The 26,417-nt window shown below is 42.9% G+C and overlaps 1 protein-coding gene across 8 annotated transcripts in view; it reads left to right on the forward strand.

The window, feature by feature from the left end:
• The first annotated feature begins 1,408 nt into the window (after positions 1 to 1,408).
• Positions 1,409 to 26,417, forward strand: part of LOC139104044 (RNA binding protein fox-1 homolog 3) — a 256,372-nt gene continuing 231,363 nt past the window's right edge. For 2 of the 8 annotated variants that reach the window (XM_070659264.1, XM_070659261.1), the window contains exon 1: positions 1,414 to 2,032. In XM_070659264.1, coding sequence (XP_070515365.1) covers positions 1,991 to 2,032 — 42 coding nt within the window. In that variant the 5' untranslated portion in view covers positions 1,414 to 1,990. Of the gene's footprint in view, positions 2,033 to 5,413; positions 5,860 to 26,417 lie in introns of those variants that run through there. The other 6 variants (XM_070659271.1, XM_070659272.1, XM_070659263.1 and 3 more) reach the window with 5 other exon arrangements.

Genomic DNA, 26,417 nt, shown 5'->3' on the forward strand with positions numbered 1-26,417 from the left:
TTACCTAAACGCGTTAGCCAATGGCGGGCGAGTGTCATATAAATTTGCAACACAATATCACTTTATCATTGCATGACATCCTCCGCGGTATGAATTATGGAATGAGGCGCACGTCAGACTTTGTAGCATAAGCTACCGGCGGCAACGCATCGGGGGCAGAAAGTGATATCAACGAAAATGATGCTCGTTCAGGTGCAGTCGGCTTACGGAATTATAATGCCCCGCAAAACGCGACGTGAGGCGCGAATCCGCCCTCGAGGCCCGGCTTCAAAGCTGGAATATTCGAGCCAACCCCCGCTGAAGATAACACGAGAAGGGATAAAACGGACGTGCGAACGTTACGAAATATAACAATCAATTACGGAATACCCAGCCGCTTTGCAAGTCGCGTTCACCGGAACGCCAAATGCCGACGGATGCCGGTCGCTAAATTAACATTCCATTTTTACAATTTCGATATAATTGCCCGAGCTTCTCTCCCGGGCATTTCCTCGACGAGCTCCGCGAGCGTCTGACGTGCACTTCAAAAAGTTGTCCTGCGAAACCCGAGATCTTTGCCTCGCAATATGTAAAATGGAAAAGTTCCATGCAATACGGATTTTCCGCGCTTCCGCTTGAAGAGACGGTCTTTGAATATATCGTATTAAAAAAAAAATTAAGAAAAAAAATATTGGTGTTACGTCTGAATTATTATTTATTGTAGATATATATATATATATATATATATATATTGTAATCTGATTATCAGAATTAATAAATCCGATTTTTAAGTAACAGAAAAATATTCTGATTATTAATTTTATTCATTTTATTATTTTTATTGATTTATTATCATATTTGGAGCTTGCTCCAACGGGAGTTTTTTAACGACGTTGTATGCGCTCGAAAGTGACGGTCTTGGAGTCGCAAAGAAACGAGCTTTTATTTTGAAGGAAGACGTCTCGAGCTAGCCGAGCTCGTCTATTTACATTTTTTTAGCTAGCAACGTTTAGATCGACGTTCCGAGAACTCGGCACGGTCGCTCCGTCTCTATTCTCGCGAGAGAGACAACGTCCAATTGCCGATCGCGTCTATCGCTGTCTCACTTTTTTTACGCGGTTTTCTCTTTCTCTCCAATGACCGAAATCTCAACGGTCAGTCTAGTCGCGGAGGTTCGGGCGCGAGGACGTGTCGGTAATCGCTCCGCGACTTAGGCGTTTTTTCGACCGCGGATAGAAAGAATCGCATACGAATCAGTGTCGACGTCGTCGACTCGCGAGCGGGCGATCATTTTCAGTACTCTTGCGTTAGCCTAATCATCGTTCTGCGCTCCGTTTTGAGCGTCAAAAAAGTACTTCGCCGCGAAGGGTTATGGCGCGCGGAAGCGCACGGAGCGTCCAACCTGAATTGCGCCGAGCGTTCGGCATTGCCAACCTGCTTCACCCGCCATCTCCTTCGACGACGTTCAACGGGTTCCCACGACCGCCATTATCGAGGCCTGAGATTCGCGCCTCCTCCATCTTCTTCGTCGCGGTCAAGATTGTCATCCCCGTTTCGAAGAGGTTCTCGTTCACTGCTTATTCCAAGTTCATGGCGTCGTTCATACTGCCGGCGAGGATTAGCCGAGGAATAAAATACAATCGCGCTTTACATCGCAGCCAGTTCCTTGCGTCGAGATCGAAGACGACCCGAGAAAAAACCCGGATGGATAAATAACGCCACGAATATCGAGAGTGCGTGATTGCAACAACAAATGATCGTCCGTCGCGCTTCTTAATTTAAATCGTTAAAAATCGCCGCGATAATCCACCGTCATTCTTTCGGGCGTTCGTATCTCGAGTGATAGTGTTAGTGATCAGTGATAGTGTTTATAAAAAAAAAAAAGCAGAGCAAGGTGATATAGTGTGAAGTGATTTAAAGTGCTGCAACACGTCAGGATAATCCAGACCGCTGCCACGGAAGGAAGGAAGGAAGGAAGGAAGGAAGGAAGGATGGAAGGAAGGATGAAAGCATGGAAAATAACCCAACCTACCTCAAACCGGAATCTACAAATGTAAGTGAACCGGCAACACGGTCGTATATCATTTAATTGTAATTTCCGTGATTGTGTAAAATTTATTACCGTCCTGCATCAAGCCGTTTGATGTTTCCTGAAAATATTTTCGCTTCCTCGAAATATTTATGGGGCAAGATTCAATATAAATATGCAGAATGAATCTCGCGTGCTTTAATTATAAGTACACCGGTGATCGTCGGGCGAAAACGTCGTCGGCGCAGTAAAAAAAAAAAAAAGAGAATACATCTCACCCTATCCTCGCGAAATGTACATAGGCGATGGAAAAGCCAACTTTTTCCGCGATTTCAATTAACATTACGCGCGCCGTTTCGGCCGTTTCGAATAAATTACGCCGGGCAACTTTAATTTTAATTCGCGATACTTTTTCATCCGGCAATACGCGGCGGACGAGACTTCGTTAACTCGATGGCATTTTGCAATTGTGATCATCGAAAAGGGTAAACGATTTTATACTCTCAGCTCGTGCCGCGTAATAATAAAAAGCTGAATTATTTTGCAATTCACCGTTCTCGTCGAGTTAATTAATGTACCGTCCCGTTCCCCGCGCGATAAAAGACCGCTTCTCTCTCTCTCTCTTTTTTCCCTCCCCTTCCCCTCGTCCCGCTCTCAATTGCAATGCCGCTGTCGGATGAATTCGAAATTCGAAATAAAAAATTCAAGTCGCGTCGATTACTATCGGCGTGCGGAATCGCGGCTTGCAAAAATGATCCTGGAACGCGCCCTTCCAACTTTTACGAGGTAATTTATAAACTGTGTACGCGCCCGTAAGCTCGCGGCATAATTGCACTCGTTTTGTGAACGCGTACAAACGTATGTTCGTGCTCGTTGCGAATGTCTTCTTTAAATAGGCATTTTTGGAACAATCGCTAACGGGGCATCTAAATATTTGCGCGGCAACGTACTTTGTCCGATAAATAATTTTTTAATGAACAACCAAATCGAAAAGAAAAAAAAAAAAGGGTCTTAAAGCAGAGTTTAACAGTCGTGTTAATACGAGACAACCGTAATGTGTTTTAATAATTCGATTATTAATTCGAATTGTTAATTAAAATAATATAAATGTATATCCGTTTAATTAATACACTAATTGATAAACAAAGTCGTTGCGATTGCGTGTTACAGTTACGTTTTATAATCCCGTTATACAAATAAATGTTCTTTATTTTAATTCGCGGAAGTGAAATTAATAAAGAGGCGACCACGCGTTTGCGAATAAAAATTCAGCGAAGAGAAAGATTTTTTGCAAGTTTTTTTTTTCTTTTTTTTTTTTTTTCCAGCAACAATAATTGCACGTCAAACCGCCGTTGATTAAATTATTAGCTTAACATTCGGCGACGAAATAATAATGTGCACACGAACATCGGGCTGCGCGATGGGACCTGCTTTCGAAAAAGGCACCGCGAAGACAATCGGCGGTGTATTCGCGTGTAACAAAAGGGGATCCGCGGAATATCGATTCCGGCCGTATTCTCGTCAGGCCAATTCCATTTGACGGGCATGCGTTCGGTTTTCCGCGACGCCGCGAATATGATTATGCACGCCCGAGCGTTACCGAAAACAATATCGGCCGCGCGCGCTGCGCAATCTGATTTCGGTAACAATATTCGGTAAACGAATGCCCGCGGCGCGGACGACGCGAGCAACGGCCGTAAACCCAATGACTGGCATTTATTCGGAATTACAAGCGGTAATTAAAAGGACGGCAAAAAACCCATCCGGTTATCCGCGGCGCGTGCGAGAGGCGCGTGAATTCGTGGAGAACTCTCTTGTTCGGAAAAAAAGAGGAAAAAAGAGAGAAAAAAAAAACGGACGAAAAACGTAAAAGAAAGAAAATCCGCGAGGGCACGCGACCGCGCTTATCGAGACAACGACAACGGGCCCCGATAAAGCCGAGGATCGCGCCGAATGCACAAACTGCATAACTGAGTGAGGCCGATAGATTCCTACACAAGCGGGGTTTGATTGATGATAAAAGGGGTTTATTGACTTGCGCCGAGCGCAGATGCAACGTGCCCCCCCTATTTTTTCCATTTTTTTTTTTTTTTTTTCGTCTGAATACAAGGCTTGATTGATAGTGCGTGCGCATTTCGTCGCTGATACCGAGGCCGCTATGATAAGAGGGCACGAACAGTGAAATTGTGTAAAGCTATAAATCATTTCTCTTCACTCTCTCCTTCTATCTCTCTCTCTCTTTCTCTCTCTGCCTCTCCTCCTCCCCCTTTCCCCCTCGTGATTTATATATTAAAGGACTGCGAGCATTATAAATGTATCGGCGTGTTGTGCCGCGAGTAAATTCCACTCGCTTATTTTATTAAAATTAATTTGACGGTCTTATTATAGCATTAACGGATTTCCGGTGACGGATTTATCGAACAAATGCATCAAAGCGTAATCAGATATTTCGCGCGCCTGATTATTTCCGCGTGATTATTTTCGGCATTCGTCAAATATAAAATCGCCCCAGATTACATTCGTTTGTCCCGCAGTTTTCCCGTCATTAAAAGTGCTGCAAAAATATTTGTCCTCCGCAGCTCATAAACAAATATTCAAACAGCGCGCCCACCCAAACATACGCGCGCCTCGATCGAGCCAGTTTCCATTCATCGTATAATTAAAGCCAACATTTACACTTTCCCGTGAAAGTGTCATTAAATTTAAAATCGGCACGGCCAGAAAATCAAAATAAGCTTTGCGCAACGCTGTTAAATGCGCCGGCCCGGCATTATATGCATATGATTTATGCAGCTTTGACAGATATATTCTAAATAAATGGGAAACGTAGAGAAAATGCGATTGATAATTACCGGACGTCGCGAAGTGAAATTTCATATTATTACCTTGCGCTATTAATACCGATAATTATTTCTCGCCGGACGTGCAATTTTTATTTTCTTTTCCTTTTTTTTCGCTTAAATATTTCGTGTACTTCGTCACCGCAGTCAAGTTCTTGAACTAATTCTATTATCTGTCTCATAATTTTTATCGAAATAGCTGACTGTCGGCGATGTAGATAAATACTTAATATTTTTCAAAAATTGCGTCAGAAAAGGTAGATAAGCCGTTTTTACTTACTGATTTAACTCCGTTAAGTGTATTATTACGAATGTGATCATGTAGCGAGCGGCGGTGACGAAATGTCTCGACGTCGGGTCGATCGAGCGAGAATTCGAATTAAAATTCTAATCAAATCCTTATCAGTAAGTTTCGCGGCCGAGATGGAGGCCCGCGAAAGTCGGCGGTGGATGCTCGCGGGCACCGATTGGCCGGCTTGCGCAACGGCGCGAAGTTACGTGCGCACCGCGTCCTCTGACAATGTCGACGGAGTGGCGGACGCGCGCCGGCAGAACAGCACGAGCCATCGCGTGATTCGGATCGAGTGTCCTGCGTCGCGTAGTTGTTCGCGCTCCCGTACGAAAGCCGCGTCGCGTGTGCACGGGGGATTTTCGCGTCGAGGTCGAAACTTGAGGCTGTGCCGATCGGTCGGCGCTGGTCTCGCGCGTCGGCGTTCGTCGTCGTCGTCATCGACGTTGTTTCGTTTTCTGAATGTGTGTATCGCGTCGGCTCATCGTTCCGCCGTGGCACGGCGGTTGACTTTAGTTACCCGTGGAACGACGGTGAAGCGAGGGACCGGACGTGTGATTGAGGTGATCTTGTGTGCGCCGCATATTGCCGGGAGTAAAAGTTGTGTCGCAGCGGACTCGAGGACCCGGAGGGACCCTGAAGGTAGAAGCCGGAGTTTTTCGCGTTTCGGCCCGGGCACGCAGCCGGATTTCTGCGCTACACGACTCCCGCGGACGTAGGGGGTAAGCCACACACATAGAACTGTGTTTATGTTCGGCGCGTCGAGCTACTCTCGACCGCTTCTCAGTTGTTTACCTTTTTTTTTTTTTTTTTTTTTTTTTTCGACAACACGGAGACTCGATACCAGACGAAAACAGTCGCGAGCGGACTTGTTTTTTTTTTATTTTTTTATTTTTTTTTTCTTACGTTCTGGAACTGTGCGAAGCGAGCTCTGAGAATCGACCGTGGATGCATCGTCTGTGCGCCGACGATTTATCAGTTTTTAATAACAGCGAGGGGGAAAGAGGGACAGAGAGAGAAGAGATATATCAGAATTACTTCGATCTCTTTAGTGAAAGAACCCTGGACGGCGAAAATCATGGGAGATACGAACATAACTCCGCGCGAAATGGTTGTCGGTAGTCGTTCGAAAAAAGGCTTTAAAGATCTAAAATTATTTAGCTCTCAAATCCGCCCAAATTGTTTTCCCGGTTGAAGAAGATATAAAGTTATCTAGTAAAATCTTAGTAAAATCCTAGGCGGTGAAATGTACTTTTGTACGTCGCTCAACGCGTAAGCTTGTTATTTCCTCCCAGCTCGATCTTTCAACTCTGCGAACGGCAAGTATATTTGTCGACTAGGTGCAGCCCAAGTTAAAACACATTTTTTTTTCTCGTAAAAAGAATTCGCCGCGGAAACGTTCGCGTTGCGTCGCGATCGGTCAATTCATTTTCGATGAATTTACGTCGAGAGCGTATTGCTGCGAACGATCGAAGAAGCAGCTCTTGGCCGAGCTTATCGCAAAATTATCTCACTTTTATTATCTCCGGCTGACGCGTTTCGCATTTCGCCGGTACCTATTTCAGCTCAATAAATCGTTGTCATAGTAACGATTGCATAAATAATTGTGCACCGAGATTAGTCGGCATTTCGCTGTAATCCGGTTTTACAGAATATCGAGTTGATCGGAAATCAAGTAAATTGTAATCCGATAGTTCGGTTTCAATACGGGTGCCGGGGGTCCGTTCCGCTCTACGCGGTAACGTACGGGCGCAATTTCCAAAATAAGCCGTCGTCGAGCGCGAATAAATCACATCTATAACCCGCCGCGTTTCGCAAATCAAAAATCCGCGCGAAGCGATACGCATCGCCGTGCGGAATTATTATTATTTATACACGTTATTTATACGTAATCACGTAGACAAACGCGTAAAATATCGGCGCCGCGATAAACGGGGACGGCCCGTTTTCGCCGGGCGATTGTTCCTCCCCCGTGCGCGGAGCGGGTTTTATTTCTACCGGCGGTGTGCCCCCCCCCTTTTCACCCTCCGCCCGTTTCGGCCGCCAATTAACTTCCCGCGGGTTAATTGAATATGCAAAACGGCGCCTTTATTGTTAAATTTCGGCCGTGCGCTTTAAACGCGGCCTTATTTCGCGCGGGTGACACGTGTTTTAAATGACAGAAATACGAGGCTCCCGTCCGATCCGTTAATCCGTAAGCGGCGGAGGAGATCGACCGCGTTTCTGCGTGAACCCGCGCGCCGGTCCGCGTGAACTCGCGCGAAATTTATTTATACTCCCGGCACTCGCGCGGAAATGTACTTCGGTAGCGCGCCCGTGCGACGCGCATATTTCACGGCATAGACGTTTAGGAGCGCGGAATAAATCGCTTGCCGCGGGAAGGTCCATTTGCATACAAACGCAAAATGCCTCCCCTTCTTGCCCTACCCCTCTCCGTGCGGCTCGCGATTATGTGCGTAAATAAACGGCCGCCGTTTCGAAGCCGTCGCCGCGGTCGCTTCCTGGACACATTAATCGCGCGAACGTCGCCGTCTTCCGTTGTCGAACTCATGGTTCGAGGGCTCGAGACTTGCGAGGGGCGAAATAACGCGCGGAAGAAAAAAGAAAAAAAAAAAAAAGCGAGAGCTCGAAGATTGATAAAACCCGAGGCGAAAGTCTAAGTCATACTTATACGCATCATCATTAAATATTATATGTGCCAACTTTCTTTTAATTTTTTTTTTCTTTTTCTTTTTTTTTTTTTAACTTGCGAATGATGCTACGAGAGCTGCTGCTTAAGCAACTGCACATTTAAATGACGAGCACTTACGTAGACTGACTGCGACTAGTTATGACGAACAGTACTGAAAGTATGACGCGGAGCTTCCGCGAACAAAAAACGTGAAAAGAAAGTCGGCGCGCGGTATTTAATGACGACGCGCGGATGACTTAGATTTTTCACCTCGGGGAAATGATAACGAATTTCCTATTCGTATCGAGTTCTCTCGTCACGAGCCGTGACGCCTTTCGAGGCGGTTTAAATGTTATTTCGATCACGCACGAGTGGCCCGCTCGGATCGCAAGACGTAAAAGCGAGGCGCGAAGACGAGGGCGGGAACGATCGTACGGCAGGAAAACGTAACGAAACGCGATACATTTGTAAAGAAAACTGTATGCTCTTTATTTACTTTTGTCCCTGGCCGATCGTGGAGAGTTTTCGTTTTTCGTACGCTAGGGCTGGAACGTCTCGCTTGTCAATTTTATTTCAACGTCCGCTTACCGAACGGCTCTGGTGTCCTTATCTCGGTACGGTATCGGTAATACTATACGTGTTGTCTCTTATCTGTTACATTTTATTCTCGTATTTCCTCGCGACTCGACTCCCATCCGAGCAATTGTTTACAACATCGTACTTCCGGCCACTTATTCGGCGAAAATGCGATTGTGAAGAATCGCGAGGGAGTGCTGAGGGCTTGCGTAGTAAGAACGGGGATTGTACGTTAGAATATCAGACGGGACCAGTCGATAATTATGTATTAATAATTTTAAATTAAAGGTATTGAAGTGATTGAATAACGACGTGAAGGATAACGGTTTCAATCCTCGTCGTAAAATTTTATTGCCACAGAAATATGTGTATAATTATAATTAATTAAATTAAGTTGTATTTAATTAAATTGAATTAAATATATATATGTGTATATATATATATATAGAATTTTATATAATTTATATATACATATTATATGTAAATAATTAATATACGATCTATACTAAGACAGCTATATTTAATTTAAATTTAGAACGTCCATCCAGATTTTATTCTTGGTAACGCTCATATATAATTTCTACATATTTGCCTTATTTAAATTTTTATAATTAAAATTCGAAAAAGTGCTTGCCTTCGTTAAACTTCTACTTTGCATATTTTTTTTCTTTTCCCAATATTTCTATATCCAATTTTTTGACGCGACAAACTCCGCCGTCGTGCGTTCGGATCTGCGTCGCAAAATCACAGAGCTAGAAAAGGAATCGATTCTGCGGGCAACTTGCGCGACAGGTCCGATCGGAATGAGCAAGAAGTTGATTGACTGGCGCAAGCCGCTCCTTTTGTTGTCGCACCAGATCACGTTCGACCGGATTTCTGAAGGACTGCTCGCTAATGTCGCAGTCTGGCTATCTGGCTGAATAGCTGATGCCTTATCTAACGCCCGAGTATTATTAACATTATCCAATTTCAGGTCTGATCGTCTGACGTCAGCGCTGAAATATAACCGTGAGCTTTTTTTTTTCTTTTTTTATTTTTATACCGAAAATTAGCCGCGTGTCGTCGTCTCCCCAGGTGGATATTCCGGTCGAAGTTAAAGCTAAGAAAATATTTGACGGTCCTCATCGCGAGATAATATTTCCCTCCCTCCGTTCCTCTTTAACTCCGCGCTGCGCTCTCTCACGTAAGATCCGCTATCGGCGACAAGTAGCCGTTTTGCGTAAATAAATTTGCTTTTACGGGGGGTGATTGCCGGCGAAACGATACCTACGTCAACAAATGCTATTCCGAGTCACCGACAAAAGTAAAGGTAACCCTCGCGTTTCCTCATCGCTCTCTGTCCGCCGCATAGGCGAGCGAAAAGTTACTCCGAGCGCCCGGCGCGCCGCGATAAATTAAACTACGGAAAGATCCTCGATGTGGCTGAGTCATTGTAATACCATTTGGTATTCGGTCAAAAGGATGCATCGACGAGCACCGGCGCGCTTGCAAATTTCATTCGCCATCGATCTGTGTAATATTTTCGACGTCGCGAGTGACACTCGACTCTCCCGTTCCGCCGCATGACAAATAATAATGGTAATCGCAGTGGCCGTTCTACTAATCGTGGTCGGCGTTTAATCATCGATCCGTGCTTCTCTATATCGGAAAACACCGTGAGCGCCGGGCCGGCTATCGCCGTCGTATTTGCATCGCGATAATCGTCGCCTATTAACGAACGGGCGATAAATAGGACGCGTTTCGGTGCTCGAATCTCGGTAGAAATCCGCGTGGCGATCGCGCGCCGCGACACAAGCGCGTTTTTGCATTATTCGCGCAGGGAGGTTCAGACGCGAATGAGTTTCGTGCACCCGCGCCGTGCTTGGGGGAGAAATAGTTGAGGAAGAATCCCTCCGTAAATCCATCTCTTTCGCGGGGAAACTTAGTTCCGAGGCATCGGACTGGAAGTCAGCTTAAGCGGCACGAAGGCAACGGAGAAAAGCTCGTCCCCCCGCTCACTTCGCGCTTGCATACACCAAGTGTCACGGTGTAACGCTGAAAGCAGTAATAGCGATGCATTCCTTTGAAACGCGATTGCACCGTCGGATTTTGCTCAATAAAGATTTCACCGCTGTCTTAATTAGCCAATTACTTAACATCGGAAAGTTAATGCTATTAAGAAATTAAGTCCCCGCGCGCTCTCTTTATTTATTTGAATTAACGTTCAACTAAATCGAAATTTAATTACGCTGGCTCCGCCTCCGGTTTATTATCGCGGAACTGAGGTTGAAAATAAATTAACGGAATTTCTTTCTCTTTTTCTTTTTTTTTTAATTTTTTCTTTTTTTTTTTTTTTTTTCCTTTGCTACTTCAATCGAAAGGTTCTCTTCCCTTCAGTCGCCTCGTCGTCAATTTCTTTATCTTGTCACGTTTATACGTGGCTTGTACCTGCGCGCAAATTACATTGATGCCATCTAATTGCCAGTCGGTCTATCGATTCCCGAAGTCAGCGTCGGGGCGTATTTCGACGCGAAAAAAATAATCCTCGTAATTAATTTCGTTTCGCGAGATACGTAACGTGCGAGATATCCTTCGAGATATATTCTTTCCGGGGAATACCGTGGGGTACAACATGGTGGTTCGGTCTATTGGGTAAATATATAGTGCTCGAGTGTGCGTCATCGTGGGCTCGGTACGACTGGTGCATCGAACCGTGAGCCTGTGTGCACGCGGGTGCATCCGATTGTCGAGGAGCAATGCATGCAAGAAACGATGTGCTTCGATGCCAATGTGTACACACGTCGATGCTCTTTGAAGCTCAACCTGACGACGGTAGGGCTTCTAGGAAACTCTCGTTCTCGCGTCTTCTCGCTTCCCCGGTTGATACCTGTCCGCACGCAATTTCGATCTGAAATATCGTTTTCTCGCCGTAACGATGTTCTATTCGCCGCGCTGATCGTTTAGATACACCCCGAGCGTTGGAAGCCGAGTAAACTCCGGGGACTCTGATAAGGAACGTCGATCGCGAGAATTGGAGTATAAATGTCTGGCTTGCACAGCAGACGGAATGTAATAGAAGCGCATTGACGTGTTGTATTTATAATCGGTCGGTATCGATGGTGTTGCGCGAGCGAGAAGCGTTCAAGAAGCAAAACTTGTAACGGAAATACCTTTTTTTTTTTTTATGTGAAATATTAAGTTATATATATTTAACGCGGGAAAATGCATTATGTACCTATTATTAAAAGTTTGGTTTTATATATAATAAATGTGTAGATTAAAAAAAAAGGGAAAAACTTTTATCCAACATATATATTTCTACTTTCTTACAAATTTATCACCCCTGCGGTGAGAAGTGATGTAGCTTCTAAAAACTTGATGAGAAACGTTGTTTTTTTTTTTTCCTTTTTTTTCTCTCTCATCGAGCAAAGTGTGCTGAACACCTACGTTACGTACCAATGTACCCAGGTTGACGTACTCTCTGAATATTCATGCCGGGCACTCGCGACTTCTTCCGTAACGAATGTATTCCACGTTTTAACAGTTCCCGTGAGCGCTTTTCGGCCCATTTATTCGCCGTCTCTGTCCGCACTTTAACAATCGATAGTATTTGGTGGCCGTTGCCCATCGCGGCCGGTCGCGACTGTCGATGTGCACGCGCCCCGTTGCGCTCGCGCTTTGTAACCCGCCGCCCCGTAATTTCCCACCTCAAATTTACTCGATTTCTGCCTTATTTACTTTTACCTGACCTATTTCCTTGCGTCGCTCTTTTATGTCACTTACTCCGCCGCGCTTACACCCGCCGCGCTTCACCCCCTCCCCCTCCCCCGCGCTCCTTCCGCGCCTCGTAAAAGCGATCGAGTAATTCGAGAATACGAGCGACGCCAATAACTATATAGCCAACCATCCAACCGACGCCGTACGGTAGAATGTCACCAGAATGGAGTTTCGAAATTGCCTTCGAACTTGTCCGAACCAGAAGTGCCAGTCCCAGGTGATCGGTAACCGAGACAATACGTGACTCCACGACGAGCGCAGCGTCGCTAAATAAAGTATCGCGAAAGAACATCGTGCGTTTCGAAGATAATCAAACGCACGCCGAAGTTAGGGTACATAATATCAGTAGTTTAATAAAAAAAAATTATTAAATTATATGTACGTAAGATTTTTCAAACGACCAACGACTTCTGACGAGCTAACGCGAATTCGAAAAGTGTAAAGTTCGGAGATTCATTCTTTCTTTCTTTCTTTTTTTTTTTTTTCTTACAAAACTAAATATTAATTTTAATTAATCATCGCGGAAAGAATAGTTCTTAATTAATACAATTCTATATACAGTCGTACTTTTAACGCGCAAATAAAAAAAATTATTTCTAAAAAGTACGAACGTCGGTGTTTGATTTTTATTCGCCCGCGAACGATTCGCGATTTCACGGCTATCGACGTCGTGCTGTGAAAATCAACCGCGGGTCTCATTCGAACTTGGTGGAATATCTGCATCGGCGAAAGGTAGCCTTCGCGCCGGTGAAACGCCGTCGGACTTTTCTCATTTCGCGAGCGGCGTAACGATCGATGATCAAAGCAAGAAACGTGCAAACGGTTCGAGACGTCTCGAACTGTCGAAGAAACTCCCACGGCGTTAGTCGGCGGAGTTGCGGGAGAGCTTCGGGAAGAAATAGCTAGGAAAACTTCAGTAAGGAATTCCGTGGAAATAATTAATCGGGGCGTCGCGCGAATTGTGAAAACGATAGGTCGGCGGTGGGGGTTGGGGGGGGGGTGGAGGAATTGTAGTCTTCATTGTTTGTACCCTTCGCCGTGCAATTTCCTCCCTTCGCTCGCCCGTCGCCCCCGTTCTCATTATACGTTCGATTTCGCGTAAAAGCTGGACGGCCATCGGTATTTTGCAGTTTTCAATCTCAGAAATTGGATATACCTAGTCGTAGCCGAACGTAGGAAATGGAAAAGCACGTTGCTTACTTCGTTTCGTGATGCAACACGCGGCACCGGGTTAAAACGGTAACGGGATTTCAATAAATATAAGTCGAATAAAGGGAAGAAATGGGGGGAGAATCGAGATTTTCATCGATACTCTAATTACACGGAGCACGGCTAATTTCTTTACGCTGCAGTGGCGCAATCAATCGATCGGTGATGGAAATTAAAATCGTTTATTTTTTCGCGGTAATATCTGAACGCTTTATTCGCGAAAGTCGGACACCTCGAGCCTCCACAAATGTTTACAATTCACGATAATATCGGAAGTATTCGAGTGTTCCCTGCGCTTCTTTTTTTTTCTTTTTTTTTCTTTCTTTTTTTTTACGCTCCTATTGTACGCAGCTTTTACGACCGTTTCGGAGAGATTACAAATATTTAAAGGCATTTGCATGCTAATCGGTGCTTCGGCTAAAGCGTCGGCGCATTCGGATATTTCCCCTTCGGAAAATATTCCCGTCTCGCGTTATGAAGCGATTTACACCTACACACCCGTGGATTTTTCAAGTCGCACCGAAGTGGTAATATCTCCCAGATTTACCCCGCGGATTCGTACCTTCGCCGGTATATAAAAATTTCGCCCTTCATTTCACGTCAGTCCGCGCGTATCAACACGCGAGAGCACTTACTTATCGAGATCGGGTTTCGAGCACTAGCTGGGGGTAGCCCTCTCGGTTTGTTAGTCTTCGGCCTTTCGTCTATGTCGCAAGTTTCGTATCTCGTCGACGCAGACACTAAGTTTTCCCGTAAATAAATCGATCTACGCCGCCGGGGTTGCCGCCGGGGAGTTAACTCGGGCTACAGGTTTTCATTTATGCATCAATGGGCGACTGCAGGTTTAAATTTAAAGGCCTCGGAGCCAACCTAAATCTTGCGTTACCTTTATCATCCTTGACGAAGGTGCCCGGCACCCCGAAAAACGAGCGTTAAAATTGATTTACCTGTCGGCGTTTCGATTGTTTCGATTCTGAATTATTTGTATTCGAGGAGAAAAAATGAAAACAGTTTTGCTGGTCGACTCGCACTCGCACAAAGCCGACGCGGATACGTGCATAGTTAGAGAAAAAAAGAAAGAGAGAGAAAGATGTATCGCAATAAATAAAAAAAAAAAATATATATATATATATATGAAGGTGGAAAATCCTCGAGCGCGACACCAAGTACAAAGAATAGGAATAAATGGCACGATAGATTGTCAATCCATTGGCGAAGAGCCGCTTTTTACGGTCTGCTACATAAAGCTATATCGCCGGTACTCTTGGCTCTTTCGTGCGCTTCGTATCGTTTGCATGGCGATATTGCATAAAAACCTGATGAAAAATGCATGAAATATGCAACATCGCCGACGCCGACACCGACATTTGAAAGGCGCAAATGCTAAGATGGGCTGTTACGTAAACTTGTCGTTCTTTTCGGTGCCGGGGCAAAGCCTGAAGGATCGGCAATAAAAACGAATGCAAGCGCAACGAAGTTCGATTGTTACAACCGGCCGCGCATATTTTTATATAGAAAACTTCGTGAAAAGTCGCCGAAACGTTCACCTTTCACGTTAGATTTTAATTTCAAAAATATCCAGGATAAATGTATATGGTTTACAAAATAAAATCCATTCGACTATTTCATCGGATGAAAAGCGCGAGTTTTTACTTCGAAACCTACGGGACGAAAGTTAATTATGTTGAAAAATATTCCAGTTCGAGGGAACTGAAGAAAATAGAATTTTATACATATAAATTGCCACCTCGATTATCGTGTGAGAGAATCATTGGGAAAACCGCCGGTCGTTTCTCCCGCCCGTATCTTCATATGTTACGACCGCATCGATCATTTCGACGTTAATGCAACGTGAAAAATATAATAAAAAGTTATGCGCGGCCGCTACGCTGCCAGGGCGGTACACTGAAATTACATACCGATCATGCGCCACCCGTCTATCGGCACGTCCAACTGTAACATGATTTTGTATCGCTAGAAACCGCGCGGAACCCCTTCTGTGTTACACGTACTGGAAGACTCAATTACTGCGAAGTTACGAGTACGCCCTGCGCGCGATTTATGCAACGAATCAAACTTATCGGCCGTTGAATGTAAATTCACGTCGAAATGAACTTCTCTTCGACGGTAAATTCAACGTGATTTGCCTGGCACCGGCAATACGCGAGATCGCATGTAAAGGTCTGGGCATAATTTGTACATCACACGAGCCGTATAGTATACGTACCTATAATAATTCGAAAGCAATCCTCTTTTAACATTGCAATAAAAATACGCGTTGTTATTACCGCAAGCGTAGCAGTTTTTTTTTTTTTCTTTTACATTATGAACATTCGAAATGTTTATGTGTCGCATACGGTGTATGAAATTGCGAATGTAATTCCACCGTGAATTATGAATCGCGTAAAGCGGGTTTTAACGATGGAGGAAAAAAAAAAAAAAAAAAAATGTGGCGAAGTTAGTGGCGTGTCCATGTCGCTATCGACCGATTCAATTTCGCGTATTGTAGAACGGGGATAAACAAGCCGCGCTTACATTAATGCTCAGGTGCAATATTTAGCATACAATTTTCAAACCTCGAATGTGTCCGGATCGTCGGGTAAAAATGGATTTTAATAAGTGACAAGAGCACAAGCGAAATTGCGTGTGCGTCGACAGACGATTATGTTCGCGCGGATGATAATCGCGAGTGTGTTACGTCTCGACTCTCGAGCGTCGCGTACCCTTATCGGCGTCATGCACACACGTGCATACATGTAAGCGCATTGCGCCGATGATAAGCTCGACAAAACGTCACTGTTCCCTCTCGCACCGAGCACGTTGGCATCGGGGAGTTTCGTTCGCCTAATCACCGCCCGTACCAAAAGCTACGTCATTGCCACTGACAGCGGCATGCTCTTGACACTTGTACCACGTTAAGTATGTAATATGAATTGATAGCGTTACAACGGTGTACTCGATTGTAAGTAAAAAAAAATAAAATAAAACAAAAACGTTAAAAGTAAAGAATATGATAGTCTTATTTATTTAGCGGGATTCATTGCAGAACGAGAATATTACGTATAATCAGGATCGCGGAGATTAAATCGTCATTGCGTAAATTAATATTAAAAATTAATTCCTTGATGACCTGCTTCTCGTATAATCTCTTTATTATCGATAAACTTTGGAGATGCCAATTAAAAAAATTAAATACTAATTAGAAATATAATAATTTGTCACGCCGCGATATATCTTGGATTTGAAATTAATTTTGCAGTTCTCGATTCTAAGTGGAAGTAATAAGAATGGAATAAAGAGACACGGTCAAGTCGCAAAGTTGGTTTAATAATTTATAACGCCACAAGATGCGATTTAAGATTCCGTCCGAATTTGCATTTATGAATTGTTCGCGCGTGTTTGCTACGTTTGCAAACACGACGAACTTCGCGCCGAAGTAAAGACGATAGTTCCAACACAACAGGAAATTTAATTAAATCTAACGCGAAATGCGTGCGTGAAGAGAGAGAGAGAGGACGTCATTATTCACATCGCAAACCGTTTCGTTCGCTTAATTCTACGGGCGCTTTGTCACTGCCACAAGCAAAATTCCGGAAACGACGCCGCGCGTAAGGGCAGCTATTAAAATTATTTTTTAATCTCGCAGTTTTGAATACACAAGCTATTCCGCGCCCAACCACCGTTACCTTAAACGTTCCACTGTCGTATTTTAAAAACTAATTGGGGATTATTAGCTATAAAAAAAAAAGAAAAAAAATCAACAGCTATTTTGTCGTCGCGTGTCGTCAAGTTCAATGTTCGTTACAACTTTGTTTGAAAAATCTATAATCGACGAACATGCAGAATAGATTCGCTTTCGTTTCGATGGATCAAATATTTTTTCAAAGGGGCTGATTGATACCGAAGCCTCCGTGTTTATTCTTTCGCGGTATCCCGTCGTACTGCTCTTCGAAACGTGATCGCGACAAGTGATCGCAACGTCAAACTAGATTACTCTTTACGACCGGACGATTATTAGCGCGCATTAATTAAACTCCCGCGACTAACGACTTCGCGAGCGTGTGACACGACGCGTCGTTCATCGCGGTGGACTTAATTCTTCGCACGATCTCGAGCGGGAATCGGGCACAAGCGTGTTTCGTTCACTTAAATACAATTTGTCCCAATCATTTTTTTTTCTTTTTTCTTTTTAATTTTACTCGCGGCGTTCACTAAACGCGTTTACGCGCACCGAAAATTATATTTGATACGTTCGGTCGGTTATAAATAAGTTAACCGTCGGAATATATCGCAAATAATCTCCGAATAATCTGCATATTTTTTCATGGAGCTAACGAATTGCTGTGTTCGCTTGCGGAGTGGAAAATATTGACAATTGACCCTATCGACTTCGATATACGGTTATTCAGAGAATAAAAAGGGAGAGAGAGAAAGAGAGCGTGATGGAGATATAAAAAGAGACTGATCCGTGATTGCGTTCGCTCGGCGCAACGTTGTGCAGTTTGTACGCTGCGTCTGTTATGTTTATATAAATCACATCGCCTCGCAAAAGCGGAGTTTATATATAAATTTTTTTTTTTTTTTTAAAGTATTTAGAAACACAAGAGAGCCGCGTTTTACACGCGCAACTTCTACCGCGAAAAACAACAGCTTCGTCAAATATATGTATATCGCGAGAATCTAATATCGTTCGTATTTAAATACGAAATGTCGCATTAAAATTTCATCGATTTTAAAGTCATTGATATTTTGCATATTTTCCCCGGTATTTTATTGGCATTTCCTTGCTATTCGTATAACGCTCCCGTGCAAAATTTTCAGATATTCATCGCCTTTTAAACAACTCCCCTTCTTTCGCAAATATGGAGATTGAAACTCTCGTGAATGTTGCACGCGACGATCGGCCATTTCGCGAGCAAACGGCGAACGCGGGTGGGGGAGGAGAGTCGAGATCACGCAATGCAGGATTATGTGAGCTTCCAAAACAAACACCGGGCAGTTTGAATCTCTACACCTGCGCCTAATCACGGCGCTCCGCGCGGCGAAACATTTTGCGGTGACTAATTCGCGTGGTGGCTTCCGCTATTGTTGCTCATTGCGAACCACCGTTAACAATGCACCTGTCCCTTCCGACGAGCCTGCATCGGTGCGCCGCGGTTAATGCTGATGCACGAGTTGCACGTTAACGACCGGCGACCAAGTCGAAACTGCCGGCGCGCGACCGCTCGTAAATTCCGCCAGCGATATCGTCATACTGCGCCAGTTCCGAAACGACAGTGCGATGCGAAAGTTTGAGCGACTCCCCTAACCCTTATTCGGCCACCCTTCTCTGTTGTTATTCCACTTTACGCAAGTTTGAACGCGAGCCAATGCGACGATTAAATTTATCAAGAACGTCGGATTTCGTAATAAATTTTTTATTTCTTTTTTTTTCCCTTTTTTCTATTTTTTTTTTTTTTTTTTTTGCTTTTTCTTCTCGAGCGTTAGAGTAATAATTCAGGTCCGATCTCGTATTTATGTACGCGTAGATACTTTTATATTGGAAATATGATTATGGATATTTTACTTAGCTTGAAAACAACGGCAATAATATTTTTGCAAAGTATTTTCATTCCACTTTAATTCCTTATTTCAGGCGCACTTTGCATTACGGTATGCCGGCGAGTGAAATGCGCAGGAGAAATAAAACTTGTTGCCGAGATGTAAATGCGCAAAATGAGAATCCGAATAACGTAAAGGAACGCGGGAAAGAAAACTCTTGTATTTCAATGAACCCTCCCCCTCTCCCACCCTACGCGTTTAGGAGCTTACTATTATTTCGAAAAACAAATTCGTTTTGCCCGGCGTTCGTCGGTACTGATTGCGGGGGAGCTTGATTAATTTGCAATTTCTTTTCACTTTAGTCGGACGTAGATATTGGCAGGTTTATTTGCTGACAACTTTCCGCGGGGAAAACACATAGTATATATATTTGATAACATTCGGCAGCGGTAAAAATTCATTTTCCTCGTGGTTTTAGAAAGCGGTGCTCTAAAAAGAAAATATCTGCTCCCGTGGAAATAAGAAGGAAGCATGTACTCGATAATTTATATATCGCGCGAACTTACGACCTCGATTTGTCGAGAATGCAGTCGGTATTTTCTCTCAAAGAACTAACTTTCTACCATATATTAATTGTACATAGCAACGTCGTATAACGCGAATCGCATCACTGACCAGATGATACATATGGCTGTAATCTTTTTTTTTTCTCTCTTTTCTTTTTTTTTCTTTTTTCTTTTTCCCACGAGTCGTAAGTATTTCAATTTAACTCTCGCGTCCTCATTCTTCCCTCGAGATTCGCGTATTTACGGTCTTCTTGCGGAATCGACAAGTTGCGGGACGTTGCGGGGAGGGGGGAGGGGAGATGTAAATTTTCGCGCATCTGTGTAACTTTCATCTGGCAACTACTGAGTAAATTTCGCTCGAATATGTGGCGCGATGGAATTGCATATTCATGCAATGAAAGACAGTATTAATATTTAGTGTTTAATTTGGTAATAAATATGCCGGGAGGTTTTGGATACGCGCTCGGCTTTTAGACGTATTCATATTTGAGAAAGAAAATAGCTAGGAAAGGGTATGATAAAAAAAATTCCACGCTGCTTGCGTGAATAAATATTACTTCGTGCGCAATTTATTAATTTAAATTGTTAATGTCCGATTATTAAAAGGGAATATTAATTAATATTTGAGCAAAATAGAAGCACCGAGTATTCCGTTAATATACGAGTAATGGTGCATCACGGAGGTTATTTAATTGGTTCACAGCGTGTTTGATTAAAATTTAAAATTTTTTTATTTATTTTATATATAAAAAAGACTCGCGAAAGGGCTCGGTAATGAGCTGGATTAATATCGAAGAAAATTGCTAGGAAAAATTGCGCGTTGAGCTACGTTTACCCGATCGTTTTTCCCAGACGGGGCAATAAATCACGAGGCGAGGATTCGAAAGTCCCTATCATAGTTTCGCGTAAAAAAGGCGCATTAATATCCGTCGAAAGTTACCCGTGAAATGCCATTACAACACCTGCTCGCCGCATTAATCGTGTACAAAATCAGATACTCCATTCATGTCATTTATAAGTATGTGCAGAGCCATTCGCTTCGTTTGTGGAACACTTACGCTTGATAGGTCATTCACATCACTTGCATTAAATAAACAGGCGGGAATATGGCGCGCGTGTTCTATCGGTTTGCTGTAAACAGGTGCATTGACCACGCGCCGCAGGATCTCGATTAGACTTTATCCGTCACGGCGGCGATGACTTTTAGCCGTCGGGGGCTCGACAATTAAACGCGAATCCGTTAAAGTGTATTTAATTACGAAATATATAACTAACTTTCACCGACAATTGTCTTCATAAAGATATATTGTGCCGTGCAATTATTATTTATCTGAACTCTTGAGTGCGCTCAATTATGGAATATAATTATAACTTCCAACTCTGCGCGGGACAACTTTTCAGTTAATTGGGAGATAATTGTCCACTCGTAAAGATAACAGGGAAAAAAAAAAAGAGAACCAAAGTAAATAGTGCTTAGCTGAATTTTTATCTAGATGGATCGCACTACACGTAGCGTGCTTTTTGTTAACAGGTTTTATGAAAAGTTTAGAATCGTGTTTCACTGGATGTGTGTACTCATTGCCCAGTAGTTCGCATGTCAAAAATATCTTTCCGGATATTCGAGATAAAGCTTACATCGCTTGTGTAAATTTTATTTTATTTGCAATAAATTCGACACTACTGAAGCATTGAAACAGTATCTATATTACTTCTTTTCGTTAAAATTAATAAAAAAAATATAGACGAGTGAATACATCATTAATATCTTATCATTACGTGCGTAATAATTTCTAAAAATATAAAAGACTAAAAAAAATAAAGAAAAAAAAAAAGAAACCAAGGTGCGATTCAATAATAATTTTTTGTATGAGATTTGTTATTTACGAGGCGTCGGTAGCGCGCGATTATATGCATTTTGAATTACGCAATCGTGATTACTGATAGTTAGGTTTCTCGTCATCTTCTGGCAATCTCCCGTGGAGTCGTGTAACGTTATACCGCGTGCAATTCGCAGTCTATGCCGCACTGCGAGCCGCAGTCTAGCCGATTAATAAATTTCGTCGGTTATTAGAGCTCCATTCAATTAATTTCGAGCGCCGGTGAAGAGGAGAGAGACCCGACTGGCAGGGATATATGTGAGATTGGCGGAATCGATGGCCACCCACGTGCCACCGCCGCCGCCGCCGCCGTCGCTTTACGAATGCGCGACGCGGAATTGCATGCGGATGATTTCATTCGTTTTACGTGAGTTTGCATACGCTCAAGGCCGCGGGGCATATCTACCGCCGCGTATCGGCCCGCTCTGTGTCCGCAGCTTTAACCAAGGCGTGTAAATGCAAAACGGCCTCTGCGTCGTAAAGCGAGGATCGGACACGAGTTTTTTGTGTGACGAGAAGCGCATATACAATAGGCGCGTTGTATGTTGGCCACTCGATTAAGTCTATCCCGATCACGTTTATATAGAATTAAAAAAAAAAAAAAAATGTTTAATAAAAATTTTTTTTGTAATTAATAAAATTTATACGTTTAAAAAATTTGCGAAGGATTACCTTATTTACTTGACACAAAGTTGCCTCGTTTCGTAGTCGAATTTAGTTACGCGACGTATTCTACGTTCACATCTGCGAAGAGTTTAATAATCCGATATCTCTCTCTCTCTCTCTTTTTTTTTTTTTTTTTTATTTAGAGCTCTCTGCGTGTCGAACTTTTATGAGTGTAGAAATTTGTCGAAGAGACAATGAGATATTTCTAACCGGGCTATTTGGGCAACGGTGATATGGCAATTTTGATACACGCATATATAAAAGTCGTTTACGCGGGCCGATTAACGAGGGCGGACGCTTTACGGCGATTGATCGTTGTATAACGATCGAAATTGCCGTGCGCGCATTTATTTTCCGCGACGCATCGACTGCGCTCTATTGTGCCGTGTGATCACGTGAAACGGAATTAATCGCGATGCATCGCTATCACGCGAGCTTTTTTTCCCGCTATCGCGCTCCGCCGCTGTCGCGTCGAAAGAGCATAACAGGGCGCGGAGGAAGTACGACGACGAAGAATGTAAGGGAGGCCCGTATTTTATAGTCAAGGTCCGGCGATAAAGAAAGCGAGCGCTAGAGAATATTGGTTGAATAGGCCGGTGGACAGTGCGCGAGCGCGTGGATACATTCATACAAGGGAATAGAAAAGAAAGATAAAAAGAAGAAGAAAAAAAAAAAGGAAAAAGGAAGATTGAGGCAGCGCGTGACGATGAAGCGGCGGCCAGACTTGCGAGCACTTCCTTGAAATTGTTACGTAAGAGTTGAGAGAAAGAGAGTTACTGTAAAAGTTTCCCTTTTACCAGAACTAAAAGAGTTTTCTTTTTGCAATATTTTCCTCATCTATTCAAGTTGCGTTGAAAGGGGAATTATTTATTTAATGACTAAAATAGAAAAGCTCAGTAAAAATAAAAGCGCATCTTCTGACTGCGCGAAAACAATATACACGGTTTATTGTATTTTTTTTTCCTTTTATTTTTGCGGAAAAATGCGATAAATCGAGGAAAATAAAGAGAAAGAGAAGCGTAGGAATTTGATAATCTATTTAGTTCAGCATACAGTACAAAAATAAAATTTTTGTTTAATAAAATTTCTCGTGGATGAAGTTGTCAGTCTCAAAATTAAAAAAAAACAGAATTAAAAAAAAAAAATAATAATAATAAATGTACCTTCCTAATTAGATATATTAAATTAATTACCGTTCGTTGTCGTATAACTTATTACTTTTTTTTTTTTTTTTACGTAAGAATTTATTTTTGCTGCCACATCCTCGACCGTACTAAGTACCATCGAACGTGCAAAAACCTGATTTTATGTCGTTCCTAACCGACACGTTATACGCGCGGGGGATCATCGTCGAAGATCATTGAATAACAGCCGAAAGGGCCCAATGGATGATCGTTAATCTCGATAGATCACGTCGAACGCGTCGATAACGATGAATCATTCTCGGGGGCATGGTCGGGGGCAATCCATCATCGACGTCGTCGTAACGAACTGGGTTAATAATGGTGTAACTGCCGCCGGATGAATGCGTAAAAGCAGCGAGCGAGAGAAGTCGTCCCGTATGCACGGGCCATTAGTGAATTGGACGCGGTATGCAATTATATCGGCGGTAACGTTGTTGGATAAAATTGTCGCCGACGTTTCCGTCCTTGTAGGCGCTCGTCGATTCCTGCGCGCTAGTTTTCTGGCCAACGTGCCGTGAAAGCGAGCGAGCAGAAAGAAGAAAAAAAAAATGGAAAAAAAACCCCTCCCCCCTGATGACACGGCAGATTGTAAGGGTCTCGCTTTTATTAGGAACGTAAAAGCCGCCCCGGCGCGTAGCTTTCTTCACGCAAGATATCTCTCAAAGTCATATCTCCTGAAGTAGAACACGTTTCGAATATTCTCTCGCGGAGAGAACTCGCGATAATGCTCCGAGACATATTCCGCGGAAAGTATTTCTCGTCGGGATTTCTTGTGCCGGTTTCGTAAATTATAGGATCGATTTATGGGGGGGAAAAAAAATTGATAATAAAAAGAAGAGAGAATTTATAAACGTCACGTAAAGCCGTGTACGGCGGACAAAAGGTTTAACAATTCTATATCCCGCGATGAAATATTGTACGAATGGGAGCAAAAATGCCGAACGATAATGAACCTGTTTCCGGGTATAGGTGCAACGCGCTCGCCGAAATAATGACTACGAAAATTGATATTCGCGTCGCGTTAACAATCAATAGATAATCAGTTTATTATCGGGAGTGGGTCGCACGTGAATTCTGTTAAAGTAGTTGGCCGTATGTTATGTTGGTTGACATACAGGAGGGAGAATTTAGAGCGGCTACTCTCACGGGGCAAAACTGTGTTAATGCATCGAGGGCTCGCCTACGTGTTTATCGTGTGTCGTATTGCCTCGCGGCAGATTGCGTACAATGCAGTTAGGATGCATACTGTGTGTATTAGCTTCGACAAATCGCCGGACAGGAAACAAAAAAAAATTTCGCCCGGTACTTACGGTAAAAATAATAACGCGAACGACGCGGTGAGAGATATTTAATTGTGACAAGAAATTCGAAGAACTCGTAGAAAAAGAAAAAGAAAATGTGCTCGTTCGACAGATGTATCTTTAATAAATTCGCCGTATATTCTGATAAGCGTTTCATAATTTGGCCGTATTTTAATAATCCTCATCTTATATCTTATAAGACTTTCATTAACATGCAAATTTCATTAATGTGCTGGAGTTCTGACGCGGTGATGAACATAATAAACTTATATTATCCAAAACTCAATTAAACTTAAATCTGCTTGCGTATACGAGTACGAAATTACAATAAAAGATTTTATCTTATGTTATGTCCTCTTTCCCATATCTGGATGTTCTTTGTCAAAACAGAGGAACGGGGGAGGGAATATTTTAAACAAATTTGAATAATCTACATTTCAACTTTAAGCCGAGACTTTATATCTGGCCGAATATTTTATAACGCTTGATTAAAATAATGTGAAAGTAAACAATGGGGGAGAATTTAGTACGATGAATATTGACGTTTGCGTTAACGGGGTGTATTTAAATCGCGCGTTAAAAAAAAACAAAAAAAAAAAGAAACTCCCGGGATTATGAAAGTACTGGATGCATTCGCGAACATCGAAACAGCGAGCTACTGGAATTGTGCACATTCAACTGAGAGATTGTTTTCGCGGATGAATCCTATCGATTTGTTTTTGCACGAGTAAGAAAGGAAAATAAATAAATTATTAAGACTCGAATAAAATACCTACTTGTATCATAAAAAAAAATATAAATAAAAATATGGATCGCAATAGATTAATATGTAGCGTCCAAATTTAATCATTAACTCGTGATCTTTCTACAAAATTATAATACGCAGCTTTTATACATCTCCAGACTGAAAGTATTAATCATTTTAGTCTCGCACACGCCGCGTCGCGGTTTATTTTCTGATTCGTGATTGATAGTTGAATTATCTGCAATTGTTTGATATCATCAAAGGCTGTAATTTCCAGCTCGTCCCCGCCGGGCAAAACTGTGTTAATGCTGTCGTATTCGCCATCGTATTAGCCGCGCATATTATGCAGTCACAATGCAGTTAGAATCTATGCGTCCGGCGGCCACAATGGGCCAGTGACGGTTTCCATGTGCCCAGGGACTAGTCAGTCAGGGAAACGAGCAATTACCGCCCAGCCCGTAGGGGTTTGCTGCAATTTATAGGTCGAGCCCTCCTTAAGCAACCTTTCCCGCCCCGTAATTCGCTCATGCCGGAATTTCCTAAAAGACCGCGGATATGTATATATTCCCTCTTCTTACGGGACCGCGTGCGATATACGTGTTTTCGTTAATACGTTTTATCGAACTCCGCGGACTTGTTATGCTTAGTTAATTTTTTAATAGACTTCGTAAAGCTTTCAATAATTGATTTTGATTAATAGCTTTTTTTTAATATTTTTTTAAGTTATGTAATATTTTGCGAATTATATCTATAAATTTTAATAAGGATTATCCTTTTTCGTGTTATTTAACTTAGATTTTTAATTTTTTTTTTTCCCTCCCGTGGAGATGTTTTGCGCATTTCTATTATTGACATTGTCGTACGCATCCTGGCGCATACTCGACCCAAATGCATGACGCAGCCTCATTCGACGCAGAATGCTCGAAAGCAGGGCTAGCAACCCCGGGTTACGACGATACTATCCGACGCTATTCCGCCCGTGGATGCCAATATTCTCTCCTCGATACAGATTAAGATTTCGCACTGGGATCAGTTTGCGGAATTCGCTTTGTGGTCGTTGTATACCTCTCGAATTGCAATCCGTTATTAGTTATGAGAGATGCTCATCTCTTTACTAAATAGTACACGAGTTTGATATTTCGATAGAGAGACACTCGCAGACATTGGCGGAAATGCGTATTTATGAAA

This window comes from Cardiocondyla obscurior, linkage group LG07 (genome assembly GCF_019399895.1).
Source record: "Cardiocondyla obscurior isolate alpha-2009 linkage group LG07, Cobs3.1, whole genome shotgun sequence".
NCBI classification, from domain to species: Eukaryota; Metazoa; Arthropoda; class Insecta; order Hymenoptera; family Formicidae; genus Cardiocondyla; species Cardiocondyla obscurior.